Below are 15,245 nucleotides of genomic sequence, written 5' to 3'. Positions count from 1 at the left end.
CTAAATACAATGAACTGAATGCTGTTGGATCTTTGATGCTCCTCATTTGCAAGCTTGAATGTCTGCTTTTCATGTTGTAAACAGTGCGAGGGTCTTTTTCTTTGTGTCCTATTGAATTCCTGTTGGGGAATAAGCGTCAGGAATAATGTTAATAGTTCAGAGAAATGCAAGCACGTGTCCTGAGATCTCGTGGTGTGTTTGCGGAGTGTTAAATCAACAGGTGAGAGGGCCGCGGTGACCTGACCTCTGCATTTAAACCTCGGCTGCAGTCCCGAGGCTCTGAGACAGCGTTCGGTCGAGAGCAACATGAGGACCCGGCTGATCCTGCTGGGCTTTCTGGGCTTCGTTCAGAGTCTGGTGAGGTGAGAACCGCCGACCTGCGCATTATTACTTCAATAAATGTCCATCAATGATCTATTTGAGTCTTTCAGACATGGACAAAATTAGCCATGGTTTAATTATAACTGTGATAAATGGTTTAACTATATATATTTTTATCTGCAATATTAAGAAATGGTTTCACCAGTTTCAACTATTTTGTAGAAAAACTAAATGTTTTTACTCTAGTATGTGAATGACTCATTTATGCTGCGGGAGAAATTATTGCATAAAGAATGTTCATGTTTTTAAAAACAAATTTAAAAAGGCTTTTCTCATCACTTCTGAAATCAAAGAAATTATGCAGGTTAAAAAAATACAGTAACAAATGTATTCCTCATTGTTCATGTTAGTAAATACAGTTCTGTTCAAAATAATAGCAGTGTGTTCAAAAAATGAGTAAAGCTCAAAATCCTAAAAACAACTTTTATTTTAATACACAAAAATGCATTGGGAACACTGCACATTCTACTCAAGATCAAAACATCAAGAAAAATTTATGAAATTTGTTTTTACTTTATAGAAAGTGTAGAAAAAGGTAAATTAAGCTGTCCAAAAAAATAGCAGTGTCTGCATTTTTTCCTTACAAAGTCAAACATTTACTGTATAAACTGAAAAATACTTGAAGATTTAGCTTTCTTGTGAATCACTGAACTAATGTTTAGTTGTATAACCATGGTTAACACAGTCTCATCCCAAAAAGTCATTTAACTGACGTCTTTTGACCATACGTCATTAGGGCCCCCTTAAACGTCGGTAGATGGCGATCCCGGGCCGTCATACAACTGACGCTTTACCTTTAACGTCAGTTAGGTGACGGGGTAGGTTTAGGTCTGGGGTAGAGTTAGGATCCCATAACCTCATCTACCGACGTTTAAGTGGGCCCTAAAAAGGCGAATATTGACGTATGGTCAAAAGACGTCCCAAAACGTCAGTTATATGACGTCTTGGGATGAGACCGGGTTGCCATGGTTTCTGAGAACTGCTTCACATCTGTGTTGCATGGAGTCGGCCAACTTCTGGCACCTGTGAACAGGTATTCCAGCCCAGGACGATCGCACTACAGACCACAGTTCCTCTGCATTTTTTGGTTTTGCCTCAAAAACTGCATTTTTGATGTCAGCCCAAAGGTTTTCTATTGGATTACGGTCCGGGGATTGAGCTGGCCATTAATCTTGTTGGTCTGGAACCAAGATGCTGCACGCTTACTGGTGTGTTTTGGGTCGTTGTCTTGTTGAAACACCCATTTCAAGGGCATTTCCTCTTCAGCATAAGGCAACATGACCTCTTTAAGTATTTTGATGTACTCAAACTGATCCATAATCCGTGGGATACGATATATAGGCCCAACACCATGGTACGAGAAACATCCCCATATCATGATGCTTGTGCCACCAGTCTTCACAGTGTACTGTGGCTTGAATTCAGTGTTTGGGGGTCGTCTGACAAACTGTCTATGGCCCCTAGACCCAAAAAGACCAATCTTGCTTTTACCAGTCCACAAAATATTGCGCCATTTCTCTTTAGGCCAGTCAATGTGTTCTTTGGCAAATTGTATTCTCTTCAGCACACGTCGTTTCTTCAAAAATGGGGCTTCTTGCTGATAGCTTGGCTTCACATAGGCGTCTTCTAATTGTTGCTGTACTCACGAGTAACTTGAGATCTTCTTTGATCACCCTGGAGCTGATCATTGGCTATTCTTCGATCCATTCGAACAGTAGTTTTCCGTTTTTTTCCCACGTCTTTCTGGCTTTGGTTGCCATTTTAAAGCATTTGATCCCATTTTAGCTGAGCAGCCTATCATCTTCTGCACTTCTTTATAAGTTTTCCCCTCTCCAATTAACTTTTTAATCAAAGTACGCTGTTCTTCTGAGCCATGTTTGGAACGGCCCATTTTATTCAGATCTTCAAAGAGAAATGCACTATAACCACCATGTACAGTCCAGTACTGCCTTCGTCCTTAAATAAGGGCCACTAATTGACACTAGTTTTTTCACAGAATGATTAACCTCACTAATTGAACTCCACACTGCTATTATTTTGAACACACCCCTTTCAATTAATGATTCAATTATACAGAACTAGCAACATTCATGTCATGACTGTTGGGTCTGTTGTTTTTCTATTACTCTACTACACCTACTAGTAAATCATTTGCCATGTAGAAATATAATTTCTACCAAAAACAATGATTGATCTGGTTAGTGATGTTGGACTGCTATTATTTTGAACACAACTGTACATAAGCCTTTTTGTAAAGTATTACCAAAAAAAATTTGTTTCCCAAATTTAAAAAGGCTTTTGTAGTCACTCCTGAAATCAAAGAAACTGAATTGAACATGTTACTGTACAAACATTCGGCCACAGTATGCAGTGATCCTCCAAGCGAGAGTAGTTTGTGGTCGTGATGAGGTGTTGTCCCGCCGCAGGGTCCCGTTGAGTCGCGCGCCCCCGGTGAGAGGCCGCCTGCGCGCCGCTAGCCAGCTGGAGGAGTTCCTGCGCGAGCACGAGCCCGACGCCTTCGCCCGGCGCTACGCCCAGTGCTTCCCTGCCGCTCAACACTTCCTGCGCACGGGCGGCAGAGCCTCCGAGAGACTCTACAACTTCATGGACGTGAGCTGAGATCTGTGTTCCTCTGCTCTAAACCTCATCCCGCCTCGACTGGGCCGTTTTACACCCGTGAAAGCCTGTGTTCAGACGGCGACATGGTGTCGGCCCACATCTGGCATGTTGGAAGAGCTGCCAATAGTGTGTGGATTCCACGTGTACCGGATGTGGGCCGACACTATGCCGCTGTCTGGGGTGACGGGGTTTGATGGTAATGGGGACGACGTTTTAGTTGAATAATGTCAGGAAAGATGCTGCTTAGAAACGGAGGTAACACTTTACTTGAAGGGGTGTGTGTAAGACTGACATGACTCCTTCATAACCATGACATGACATATGAAGTAGGGTTTATGCGTCGGGTTTAAGTGTCTTTTCGCTCAATAATGGCATTTTGAATGCAAATATGACATTGTTTAAGATGTCTTATGTTTAACTTATTTTAAGATGTCATTAAAATAAGTTAAACTGTCATGTGGTTGGCTTTGACATTGGCTGTCATGGGGCCATTATAACTCTCATGAATATTTGTACTAATTGAATTTGTCATTAAAAAGTTATAATGGCTTCATGACAGCCAATGTCAAAACAAACCACCTGACAGTTAAATGTATTGTTAACCAATAAAAAAGGTGGTTTCTTAAGGGAGTAGTTCACTTTTAAAAAAACTTTTGCTGATAATTTACTCACCCCCATGTCATCCAAGATGTCCATGTCTTTCTTTCTTCAATCGAAAAGAAATTAAGGTTTTTAATGAAAACATTCCAGGAATTTCTCCATATAATGGACTTCAATGTTAACCAAACGTTTCAAGATCCAAAAGACAGTTTCAGTGCAAACTGTTCAAAGGGCTTTAAAGGATTCCAGACGATGAATAAGGGTCTTATCAAGCGAAACTATCACTCATTTAATAAATAAATAACAAAGTTTAAGTTTTATAAGTACAAATGGTCGCCTCTGTGATGCACGTTCGTGACTCCTGTTCGAACTCGTTCATCCCGAATCTTTTTCCGAGTCAATTCGTTCGTTTCGTTCTTTGAATTAACCAAATGAAAAGATTAAAACTTATGAAACTTAAACTTTTTATTTTTTTAAAGGGATACTCCACTTTTTTTTTTTTTGGAAATAGGCTCATTTTACCACTCCCCCAGAGTTAAACAGTTGGGTTTTACTGTTTTTGAATGTATTCAGCTGATTTTTTGATATTTAGAAGAATATCAGTAACCAGGCAGTTTCTTGTCTCATTGACTTCCGTAGTATATTTTTTTTCCTACTATGGAAGTCAATGATACCAGAAACTGTCTGGTTACTGATATTCTTCTAAATATCAGAAAATCGGCTGAATGGATTTGAAAACGGTAAAACCCAACTGTTTAACTCTGGGGGAGTGGTAAAATGAGCCTATTTCCAAAAAACTGGAGTATCCCTTTAAATGAGCGATCGTTTCGCTTGATTAGACCTTTATTCATCGTCTGGAATCGTTTAAAGCCCTTTGAACAGTTTGCACTGAAACTCTCATTTGGACCTTGAACCGTTTGGTTCCCATTGAAGTCCATTATATGGAGAAAATCCTGGAATGTTTTCATCAAAAACCTTAATTTCTTTTCGACTGAAGAAAGAAAGACATGGACATCTTGGATGACATGGGGGTGAGTAAATTATCAGCAAACGTTTTTTTAAAAGCTTACTCCTTTAAGTTTGATCATTAATCTGCTATGTCATGTTTATGAAAGGCTGTGTTGTCTTAGTAATGTTAAGTTGTCATGACAAAGACACTGACAAGTTATGATGTATTGGTTTATGTCAAGGTGTCTTAACAAAGACATCTCAAACAATGTCATATTTGCATTAAAAATTTCATTATTGAGCGAATGACACTACAGTTGTCATAAACATGCATAAACCCTACTTCATATTCATAACGTATGTCATGTCATGATTATGAAGGTGTCACTTTAGTCTTATGCACACCCCTACCGAAAGGGAATATAGTGTGGATGTTTCAAACTATCAGCTGTTCACTTTAAATCATGAGGATTGGCCTTTTCAGACGCTCTTCATCCCTTCTTAACTGGGAAAGAACAGCAGGTGTAAATTTGTCATCTAAATTCATGTCTTCAAAGAATCATGACTTTTTCTTATTTATTGAATAAACAATATATTTAAAAGATGGGAAATATGCTAGTCACAAGATTTATGCACAACAATGGCAGAATTTAAGTATTTTAAATAATACACTATCAACTCAAATTTATAAATGCAACAACTCAAAAGTTTGGTCGGTAAGAATTTTTTTTTGGTCTGATTTTTGTTTTTTCAACTGCATTTATTTAAATTTACATAAGCTTGAATATTATTAGAATATAAATCATCTGTTTTCTATGTGAATATATGAAGAGTTCAGATGCAAAAGCCTCTAAGTGCCATTGGAAATTTTCTTCTAAAATGATCATTTTTATCAAGCCTATATATTCAAGTTCAGTAATTTTACTTAAATGACAATTAACAGGTAATCCTCATTGCAATTTAAGTGAAATTACTGAACTTAAATATACAAGCTTGATCAAAAATGATCATTCTAGAAGAAAATTTCAAATGGCACTTAGAGGCTTTTGCATCTGAACTCTTCATATAGTAAAGAATAATATATATATATATGTGTGATCAAAGCTGATTTTCAGCATCATTACTCGAGTCTTCAGTGTCACATGATCCTTCAGAAATCACTCTAATATGAGGATCTGATGATCAAGAAACATACGTGATTATTATCAGTGTTAAAAACAGTTCATATTTTATGGAAACCCAGATCAATTTCTTTCAGGATTCTTAAAGGGTTAGTTCACCCAAAAATGAAAATTCTGTCAGTATTTACTCACCCTCATGTTGTTTCAACCCCGTAAGACCTTCGTTCATCTTCGGGACACAAATTAAGATATTTAAGATATTAAGATCGCTCCTGCATACAGTCCATAGGCTACTTGAGGGAATGACTCTTGCTGTCCTCGAAAAGTCATTAAAGACATCGTTAAAATAGTCCAAGTGACTACAGGGGCTCAATCTTAACTTTATCAAACGACGAGAACACTATTTGTGCGCCAAAACAAACAAAAACAACGACTTTATTTCAACTATTCACTTCCTTCTCCATGGGCCTGTAGTCAGTTAACGTAGTGTGATAGCGTAAAGCTACGTCACACGAAGGCTCACTATTGGCCGACGCTGGTCATGTGTGTGATGCGTGTGACGTACAATAACAGAAGCTTACGCTATTAAACTAGTAACCTGACTCGCGCAGAGGGAGAAATAAACAAATAGTTGAAATAAAGTCGTTATTTTTGTTGTTTTTTGCGCACAAAAAGTGTTCTCGTCGTTTGATAAAGTTAAGATTGAAACCCTGTAGTCACTTGGACTATTTTAACGATGTCTTTAATGACTTTTCGAGGCCAGCAAGTCATTCCCTCAAGAAGCCTACGGACTAGTACTACCCTTTAAATGTTCAAAAGAACAGCATTTGAAAATAAATGTCTTTACAGTCACCTTTGATCCATTTAATGCATCTTTGTAGAATAAAGTAGTGATTTCTTTAAAAAGGCCAAAGATTAAGACTGAAGCGGGCTTTGCATCATGTGTTGTGAAGGCGCAGTTCTTCGGCCAGATCAGTCTGGGTAAACCGGGGCAGAACTTCACGGTGGTGTTTGACACGGGATCCTCTGACCTCTGGGTCCCGTCGTCCAACTGCGTGAGCCAAGCGTGCGGTAACTAACACACACACACACACACATTCACCCGGGCTTCATGTGTGAACTGCCCTGATGAAGTGACCTGGCTGTTGTTTACACAGCGATGCACCACAAGTTCAAGGCCTTTGAGTCGAGCACGTACGCACACGACGGACGGGTCTTCGGCATCCAGTACGGCTCCGGTCACCTTATGGGAGTGATGGCCAGAGAACAGCTGACGGTATCCGCTCACTCTCCGCCATTTCTGAGATGGTTTGGCCTTCCTGATGTGGAGTTCAGTTCAAGAACTTGATTGTATTCGTATATGTTGTTTGGGTTCAGGTGGGCTCCATGAGAGTCCAGAATCAGGTGTTCGGCGAGGCCGTGTACGAGCCGGGCTTCACGTTCGTCCTGGCTCAGTTTGACGGGATTCTGGGTCTGGGCTTCCCTCAGCTGGCGGAGGAGCTCGGCTCTCCTGTGTTCGACAGCATGATGGCGCAAGGCTTGCTGGATGAGCCCGTCTTCTCCTTCTATCTCAAGTAGGAAATCACCACATCATCACTTACAGATCCACACTTGAAATCAGGACTTTAGGAATGTCTGAAGCCTGTATGGATTAAGGGACAGATTTATCAAACGTAAACCCAGGATTTATGTTCAGTAAATCTACCTTCGATTCAAAGTCGTCATTTTGGTCAATCTACAGTGAAACTCAAACTGAAAGAGGGTCTGCAGCGTTTCCAAAACTCTCCATTTTCAAGGGTTTAAAACTGTGGTGTAGTGACCCCAGGCGTAACCGAAGCCAAAGTTATGCTTATTAAAACGCTCTACAGGGGTTGGACAATGAAACTGAAACACCTGGTTTTACAACACAATAATTTGTTAGAATGGTGAGGGCCTCATTTTGCATCCAAATACAGCACCAATTGACAGGTAGAAGTCCTTCACAGTGACCAGAGGGATTATGAGCCGTTCCTCTTCCAGAACAGTGTCCAGGTCACTATATGATGCTGGTGGACTCGCTCCTCCAAAACACCTCAATAATATTCAGATCTGGTGACTGTGCACAACGTCACTTTCATCTTCATCAAACCCTTCTGTCACAAGTCTTGCTGTGTGTGTTGGTGCATGATCATGCTGATACACGGTTTGAGCATCAGGTGCTCATGATCCTCCAGAAGGGTTTGGTAGTCCTCGGCAGTGTCGTGTCCATCAAATACAATCAGGATTGTCATGATATTGGAGCTCAAACCATCACTGATCCACCCGTGCTTCACTCTGAAGATTGGCCGCCAGGCATATAGATGTGAAACCTCCAACATTGGCCAGTGTTTCAGTTTCATTGTCCAACCCCTGTAGTGTAAACAGGGCCTTAAGCCTTGTTCACACTACATGATTTTAAAACGTCGGGCTGAACTGTGCGGTTCACACTACATGACTTGCTCTCGGTGAAATCAGGAGTGTTCAAGTTGTTGAGCTGTTCACACACACGACACAACGTGATTGATCCACAACAGGAGGTAACTCACTACACGAGCTGACAACAACTCTGTCACCCAACGATTCTGTCTTGCCTACAAACTTGTCAACGTTTTGTCGCGAAAAATAGCTCATGACATCATTGAGGTTGAGTCATGCGACAGCTCTGGATATCTAGCATGCTAGATGCTCTCGACGCTCTGCGACGCGTCTGTGAGGGTCTTTGATGCGTTGTTGGCTCTTTCATACTAACAGATAGGCGAGCGTTCATTCCCCGCGATTTGCACGTGATAACACCCTGACCTGTCGGCGAGCTCAACGATTTGCAAATCCGGCTTAAATCGAGCTGAAACTCATGTAGTGTGAACTAGGCCTCCGGTTCCCTGAAAGAGGAGACGCCGCTCACTGTTATTCATCAGGGGGGGGGGCTTGTGTTGCTGCTCTATTCAACAGAAAACAGTCCTGAATAACATGACATCATGACTTTTGCGTAAACATACACACTACTTTCAAGTCAAGTGATGTGTTATCTATACGCATTTTGAGCTATCCGCGTGTATGTCTATGCTGTTAAAAGTCCGAGTGATTTCGCGTGTATGTACACGCCGTTAAATGTCCGAGCGAAACGAAGCAAAATGTACATCTACATCTGGGGAGCGATATTTCTTTTCCTAGGATGGTAGGGGAAGACTCATAAATGCCATTAACCCCAGTGACGGTTAGGTTTAGGGACGGGGTTGGGGTAGGGCATATATTTATATATACAGTAATAACGTTAAGTCAACGGCGTTCATAAACATGCTGAAAAGCGATTATGCGTGTTGATAGCACGCCAAAAATGGAAATACGAATTGGACGTATGTATCATACATACGCCATTTCATGAGATCAGTCTGTGAATAAATCGGTGCGTATTCCAGTTACAATCCTCAATCCAATCCGAATGAAAATCCTCACACTTCTATTGTAATAAAAATGCCCAATCCGTTTGAAATAGGAAATGTAAACGCTTGATCGGATTGAAAACCGAAACTGGAAATGTTTGTGCATTTGCAGTGACGTAGAAATGGCGTAATGATATATGATGTGTGGAACAAGCTGATGTTGTTAAATAAGTCAAGTCAAGTCACATTTATTTATATAGCGCTTTTCACAATACAGATCAAAGCAGCTTCACAGTGATAACATGAAAGTAGTACAACACAGATCAATAATGGATCAATAAGGAACCAAAACTCCATCAGATTGGATGGAGAAAAAACCTTGGGAGAACCCAGGCTCAGTCGGGGGCCAGTTCTCCTCTGGCTTACATTCATATTGTTTATATATATATATTAAATATAAATATTGGTTATGTATAAAACGGCGCCATAACATATCGCAGGCGTTGAGTCGTCTCATCACAGCCGTTGGGGCATCCGAAATCTCCGTGAGAGGCTGAAAATATAATAAATTAATATTAATATAATTCTCTTTCCACTCATCATCTGTAGGTGGAGCCGGACAACGCCTTGTTTTGGGTGTGGGATCGGGCGTTTTTACTGCTCGATTAATATAAGCATCATGGCACAAAGCATCGTGTGCTTGTCGTCTCCTTATTAGAACATGAAACCGATAAATATTAAGTCTGCATGTTAAAACGAAGGAAAGGAAGGATGGTTAGGATGCAAGAAAAGCAAGAAACGTATAACTAGGGCTGTGCAAAAGTTAATTGCGATTAATCGCATCCAAAATAAAAGTCTGTGTTTACATAATATATTTGTGTGCGCTGTATGTAATTATTTTGTATATATAAATACCTATGCATGCATGTATATATTTAAGAATTATTTGCGCTTAAATTCTGTATACATTTATGAATACATAATCTATATTATATAAATATAAATATTTTATATATGAATAACACATTTTCTTAAATATATACATGCATGTGTGTGTATTTATATATACAAAATAATTATATACAGCACACACAAATATATTATGTAAACACAGACTTTTATTTTGGATGCGATTAATCGCAATTAACTTTTGCACAGCCCTAATTATAACCTATATTCGCGCAGTGAGCGCATGTCGAAAGAGTAAGCCAGATTAGAAGCTTGTGACGTATCAATGCACACATCAACCGATCACCTTATTTAGCGTTCATATAAACTCCACGTTTGGATTCATCAATCACGTCTCGTTCATGCACATGAACATCAGGTTTTCTACATATCACCCCGCAGAGATATTCTCACATTCATGTTCATTTATCTGTGTTGATAATGTGCAAAAGTGATGGTTCTTTTAAGACTCGGAGTTGACCGTGTGTCCCGCTCAGGAACGGCGACTCAGGTTTGGGAGGGGAGCTGCTGTTCGGAGGAGTGGATGAAACACGCTTCGTTCCTCCCATCATCTGGGCTCCGGTCACTCAGAAGGGCTATTGGCAGATCAGATTAGATGCGTGAGTGACTTCACCTCCATTAAAGACGCTCACTTCACAAAGATGGCAGAAATCAGTGTGTTTGTTGTGTCCAGTGTGAAGGTTCAGGGAGCTCTGAGCTTCTGCCATCACAGTATTCATGGGTGTCAAGCCATAGTGGACACAGGAACGTCTCTGATCGGCGGCCCAGCCAAAGACATCATGATCCTCCAGCAGTTCCTCGGAGCAACACCCACCGCGGCCGGAGAGGCGAGTACAACAGTTATCCTCAGGAGACGAGTATCAGGTGGCTCCTCTGATGCTGATGAACGTTTGTTTGTGGGGTTTAGTATCTGTTAGACTGTGCCCGGATCAGGAGTCTTCCTGTAGTGTCCTTCCAGATCAGCGGCGTGGAGTTCCCCCTCACTGGAGAGCAGTATGTCAGGAGGGTGAGTGCAAGGTTTACTCAAGGTTTACTTTGGACTTAGACTAAGTTTTATTAGTGCATTAGTTTTCTTCTTTTGCTCTTGAGTCTATGGCAGCCCAAAGGACAGTGAGAAAGAAAGTTATGAAATTTGCCACACAGTTTGAAAATTTACAATCTCAAGTTTCTAGTACCACAGCTTTTGGAGACGCCAAACTCCAGGCCTAAAAACAAAAAGTCCATTGCACCCTATGACGTAATTTGGTCTCATTTTGTCTAAGGTGTATTACATCTATGTACTAACATTTAAGTTAATAATTTGAAAAAATGAATATTCTCAATTTTACATTGTACTTATATTTTAATAATACCTGCATGTGTATTTCTGTTCTCTACATCTATTATTACACTGACTACGTTTACATACAGCCAATTTTTGGGTTATGGTCGGGTTAAGGTCACTATTTGGGTTTCTGAAACATTAGGAATAACCTGTTTACATGCGTGAGCAGAGAGAGTTTCTCCTGTATACATGGAATTGCAGTATCCCGATGCAAACGGCGACGTGCGGTTAGCGCCTAGACGTACGGACAACCTTAAGACGCAATATGCGTCATTTCCGATTCTTCTTTCTGTATCCAAAGACAACAACAACAGTAGCACGCGGATAATGAATAGTTCGGGCAGATAGCGATCGCCTTTGTTTACGCTTTGATGCTGGTAACGTTACTGACCTCGCTTCAAAAGTATGCTGTGCTGCGTCTCACCATGTTTACTTCCGGTATACTACACGCGGATTTTTGTATGCGCCGAGAAGTTTCTCTACTCAAAAGACCAAGATTCCTAGCGAACAGAACATGCGCAGAACACAAATCACTATGGGGAAATGCCGATACGCGTCTACATGACCAAAAATTCGGGTTAGAAAAGGGGCACCCCAGCTATAATATCCCGGTTTTTAAAATCCGCGATATGAGCATATTCGGGTTTTTGCCGGTGTTTACATGGCCGTTCGCAACTGGGTTATTGCCAATATCCCGGTTTTGAACGGGTTATTGGCTGCATGTTAACGTAGTCACTGTTGACCCTTTCCTTACACCTTAACTCACTGTTAAACCTACTCAAACCCCCAAGCCTGTCCTGACCTTACAACATGAACACAATAAGCACATTGTACCTAAAGATGAAGGTTTTTGATGGAAGACACCTAATTTAAAGTGTGACCCATAATTTTGTTTAATTTTGAAAATGTACTTTATCAAAAATCCTCTTTGAAAGCAGTCAGACTTATTTTTACAAAACTTTTATAAGATCAACTTGCTGAAAAAAACATGCTGACAAAAAGTTGTCATTCAAGTTGGTCAAACCAACCTTGGAAAATGTGCAAATGATTGACGACCAGCGCGCCATAATGGACATGAGGCCGTATCTTCACGACGCCTTCACGTATTGAGGCCAAACTTGGTGCGTGTAATGACAACCTTGAGCTGAGGGTTCCTGAGCAGTTTCATCACAGCGCCACCTACGGGTCTTCTGAAACTGAAACTTCTGGAGCATTTCTCCTAAAACCACTGCTCTCTTCAGATTCTGTCTGACAGATCAATCACCCAGTTTTCCTTTAGCGTCGGCTGTTTGCCATGAAATGCTGTATTTATTTCACAAAGTATTGTTGTGTCATTGAAAATTTGTTTTGTCAGATTTTCACCAAATTTAGCCATATCATCGGTAGACCATGCTGGTTATGAAATTCATGATAACGCAGCAGTTCACTTCATAACACTTGTAAGATTTTTGGATTTATTACAGATCACTGGCAGATTTAGTCACAAAAACTGTGAGGGCTCATGAAGAAACACAGACTGGCTATTGTATCACACTTTCATTTGAGTATCTCAATGAAGATCGTGTTATCAGATCATCAGCGGCAGTGTAGAGAGAGAGAGAGAGAGATTGCAGAGATTAAGTAAAACACTTAGCAGAAGTCGTACCCTCTTAAGAGTAAACCTCTCTATGGGGGATTTTAAGTCTTGACATCTGGCAACCTCAAACATGAACGCTTGTAATGGCTTCTTACCGATGCAAGATAACCAGATGATTCTTTTTAATGAATCGAGAGCAGCCGATAAAGTTATGATGATTAAAATAAAATGAATCGTGGAGCCCAACCTGAGAGGTTTGGCCGAATACTGAAATGATCTGGTCTGAAATGATAAAACTAGTCTTTTTTGAGTTTTGAGTTTCTCGGGATACATGATCACGGCTTGACCTCTGTTCTGCTTGCCGTCATGATCTCTTGAGGTGAATTGGTGCCGTCTTACGTTCACATGTTCAAACTCTACCTCAGCTGCAGTGTTGGGGAAGTTATCTAAAAAAGTAATGTATTACTAACTACTAATCACAACTTCGAGAGTGTATTTAGTGTACTGTTGTAGTCAAGCTCTTTTAAAAGTATTATTACTACTTTCAGCCCCATATCAACCTCGACTGTGAACAATACAAAGATGGAAATAGTTCTTTTAAGTAAATAATGTACAATTGCATGAATTATTCTTGAACTGACCAAGTACTTGTAGGGTTTTAATGTAGCTTCATCCCTTTATTTCAACATTAGATGTGTTGTGTCTCTGCAGCAGTGAGTCTCAGATGTTGGCGCCCTCTGGTGGTGTGCAGAGGAATCACTGAATGAAAGATTGTTTTTACTGGTGGATGATGAAATTATGCAACGTTCAACGAAACTGCTATTGTGGCTTCAATCTGGCAAGAGAAGTGCGGATCAGGGGTGCGTTTCCGAAAGGCATCGTTAGCCAAGTTTATGATTTAACAAGCTTAAGATTGAATCGAAATAACTGAGAAAAATGAGAAATATTCCTCAGATGCCATGTCTGTAATTTAATTTACAGATTCATTAAAAGGTATTAATAATTATGACTCGAACGAACTCGACTATTAACTTGTGTGTGTGTGTATCTTAGCAATGAATGCATGAAACCACTTTTAGGTACAGTACATTTTAATCGAATCATTATTTACCTGTATATAAGCAGAACAGTGCAGTGATAATGTTCAAACTGTGTTTTTACAATGTTAAAGTGGCTGAACCATTACGGTGGCTCTTGGAGAGCCAAACATTATCTGAGGTGAGAATGTAATGTAATGACATCAGAAGGTACTATTAAAATTACAGGACATGTAAGATGAATCTGTCCTGTTTGAAGGGAGAAGCGATGAGCGGATGATTGTGACTGGTTGTCTGTGCAGGAGAAGCTGAACGATAAGGAGATCTGCTTCAGTGGCTTCCAGTCCACAGACCTGCCTTCTCCGGCGGGGGCCGTGTGGATCCTGGGGGACGTGTTCCTCTCTCAGGTGTACAGCATCTACGACCGGGGTCATGATCGGGTGGGCCTGGCTCATCTCGCCGGAGCGCCACGGGTCATCACGTAGATCACACGGGGCGCTCGCCTCTGAACGAGCTCAAGAAACCAATGCGAGTGTCTGACGTCCTCCATTAAAACATTACACACCGTACTTTACTCTCTCTTTACTCGGTCCGCTGGGCCGTTACAAACATGCCATTAAAGACATTCATCAGCTCAGAGATTTACAGGAAGATAACAGGTGAAGTTCATCTCAGAACAACACTTCAAACCTGATGAAACATGCGAGACATTTAACAAAAGTAACAAATGTTACACACTAAATTAATTCACACACACACATACATAGTATATAAGCCGTTTCTCCTTATTTTGATCAGGTGATGTTTTTTGCTCGTCATGTTTAACGTCATTCTGGGCTTGTGAGGTCTTGAAAATTAACAAATCTTTTTCTGAGTCATTTGGTTCATTCAACGAACGAAACGAATGAATTGACTCATTTGCTGCGTCCCAATTCGCATACTATCCGTCCTAAATAGTATTCGAAAATAGAATTAGTACGTCCCAAATTGTAGTATGTTGAAATGAGTGTTTCAAAGATACCCGGATGGTCTACTATATCCGGTCAGAATCCGAAGTGTAGATTGATACGCACTCTAACGGCTGATATTGCCCACAACCCATTGCGCGTTGGACGAGGATTTGGTTAGAACTACAAACACGAGTAAAAAGTGTTAAAAAAAACTACAGACACGTAGTCGATACGGAGGACGCGCGAGTCCCCGCGGTTGTGTAGAGAGGTTTAGATTAAGAGCTTTGAGTGATTAATTATCAGTATCTAACCTGATGAAAAT

General features: G+C 40.6%; 1 protein-coding gene across 1 annotated transcript; it reads left to right on the top strand.

The window, feature by feature from the left end:
• Positions 1-46: 46 nt before the first annotated feature.
• Positions 47-14,542, top strand: nots (nothepsin). The gene is made up of 9 exons (XM_089126930.1): positions 47-362; positions 2,808-2,991; positions 6,623-6,740; positions 6,827-6,945; positions 7,047-7,243; positions 10,513-10,635; positions 10,710-10,863; positions 10,944-11,042; positions 14,276-14,542. The coding sequence occupies exons 1-9, from the start codon at positions 307-309 to the stop codon at positions 14,456-14,458; spliced, it is 1,233 nt and encodes a 410-aa protein (XP_088983056.1). The 5' UTR covers positions 47-306; the 3' UTR covers positions 14,459-14,542.
• Positions 14,543-15,245: the final 703 nt, after the last annotated feature.

This window comes from Pimephales promelas, chromosome 24 (genome assembly GCF_988280905.1).
Source record: "Pimephales promelas chromosome 24, fPimPro1.hap1.1, whole genome shotgun sequence".
Lineage (NCBI taxonomy): Eukaryota > Metazoa > Chordata > Actinopteri > Cypriniformes > Leuciscidae > Pimephales > Pimephales promelas.
This window is presented reverse-complemented; position numbering and strand designations above follow the sequence as displayed.

What these genes read in the sequence shown, in the direction of transcription:
- nots (XM_089126930.1), top strand. Translation starts at nt 307, where the DNA reads ATGAGGACCCGGCTGATCCTGCTGGGCTTTCTGGGCTTCGTTCAGAGT. An exon ending in CTGCGTGAGCCAAGCGTGCG is followed by an intron (nt 6,741 to 6,826) that starts GTAACTAACACA and finishes TTGTTTACACAG; the next exon opens with CGATGCACCACAAGTTCAAG. An exon ending in GTCTTCTCCTTCTATCTCAA is followed by an intron (nt 7,244 to 10,512) that starts GTAGGAAATCAC and finishes TGTCCCGCTCAG; the next exon opens with GAACGGCGACTCAGGTTTGG.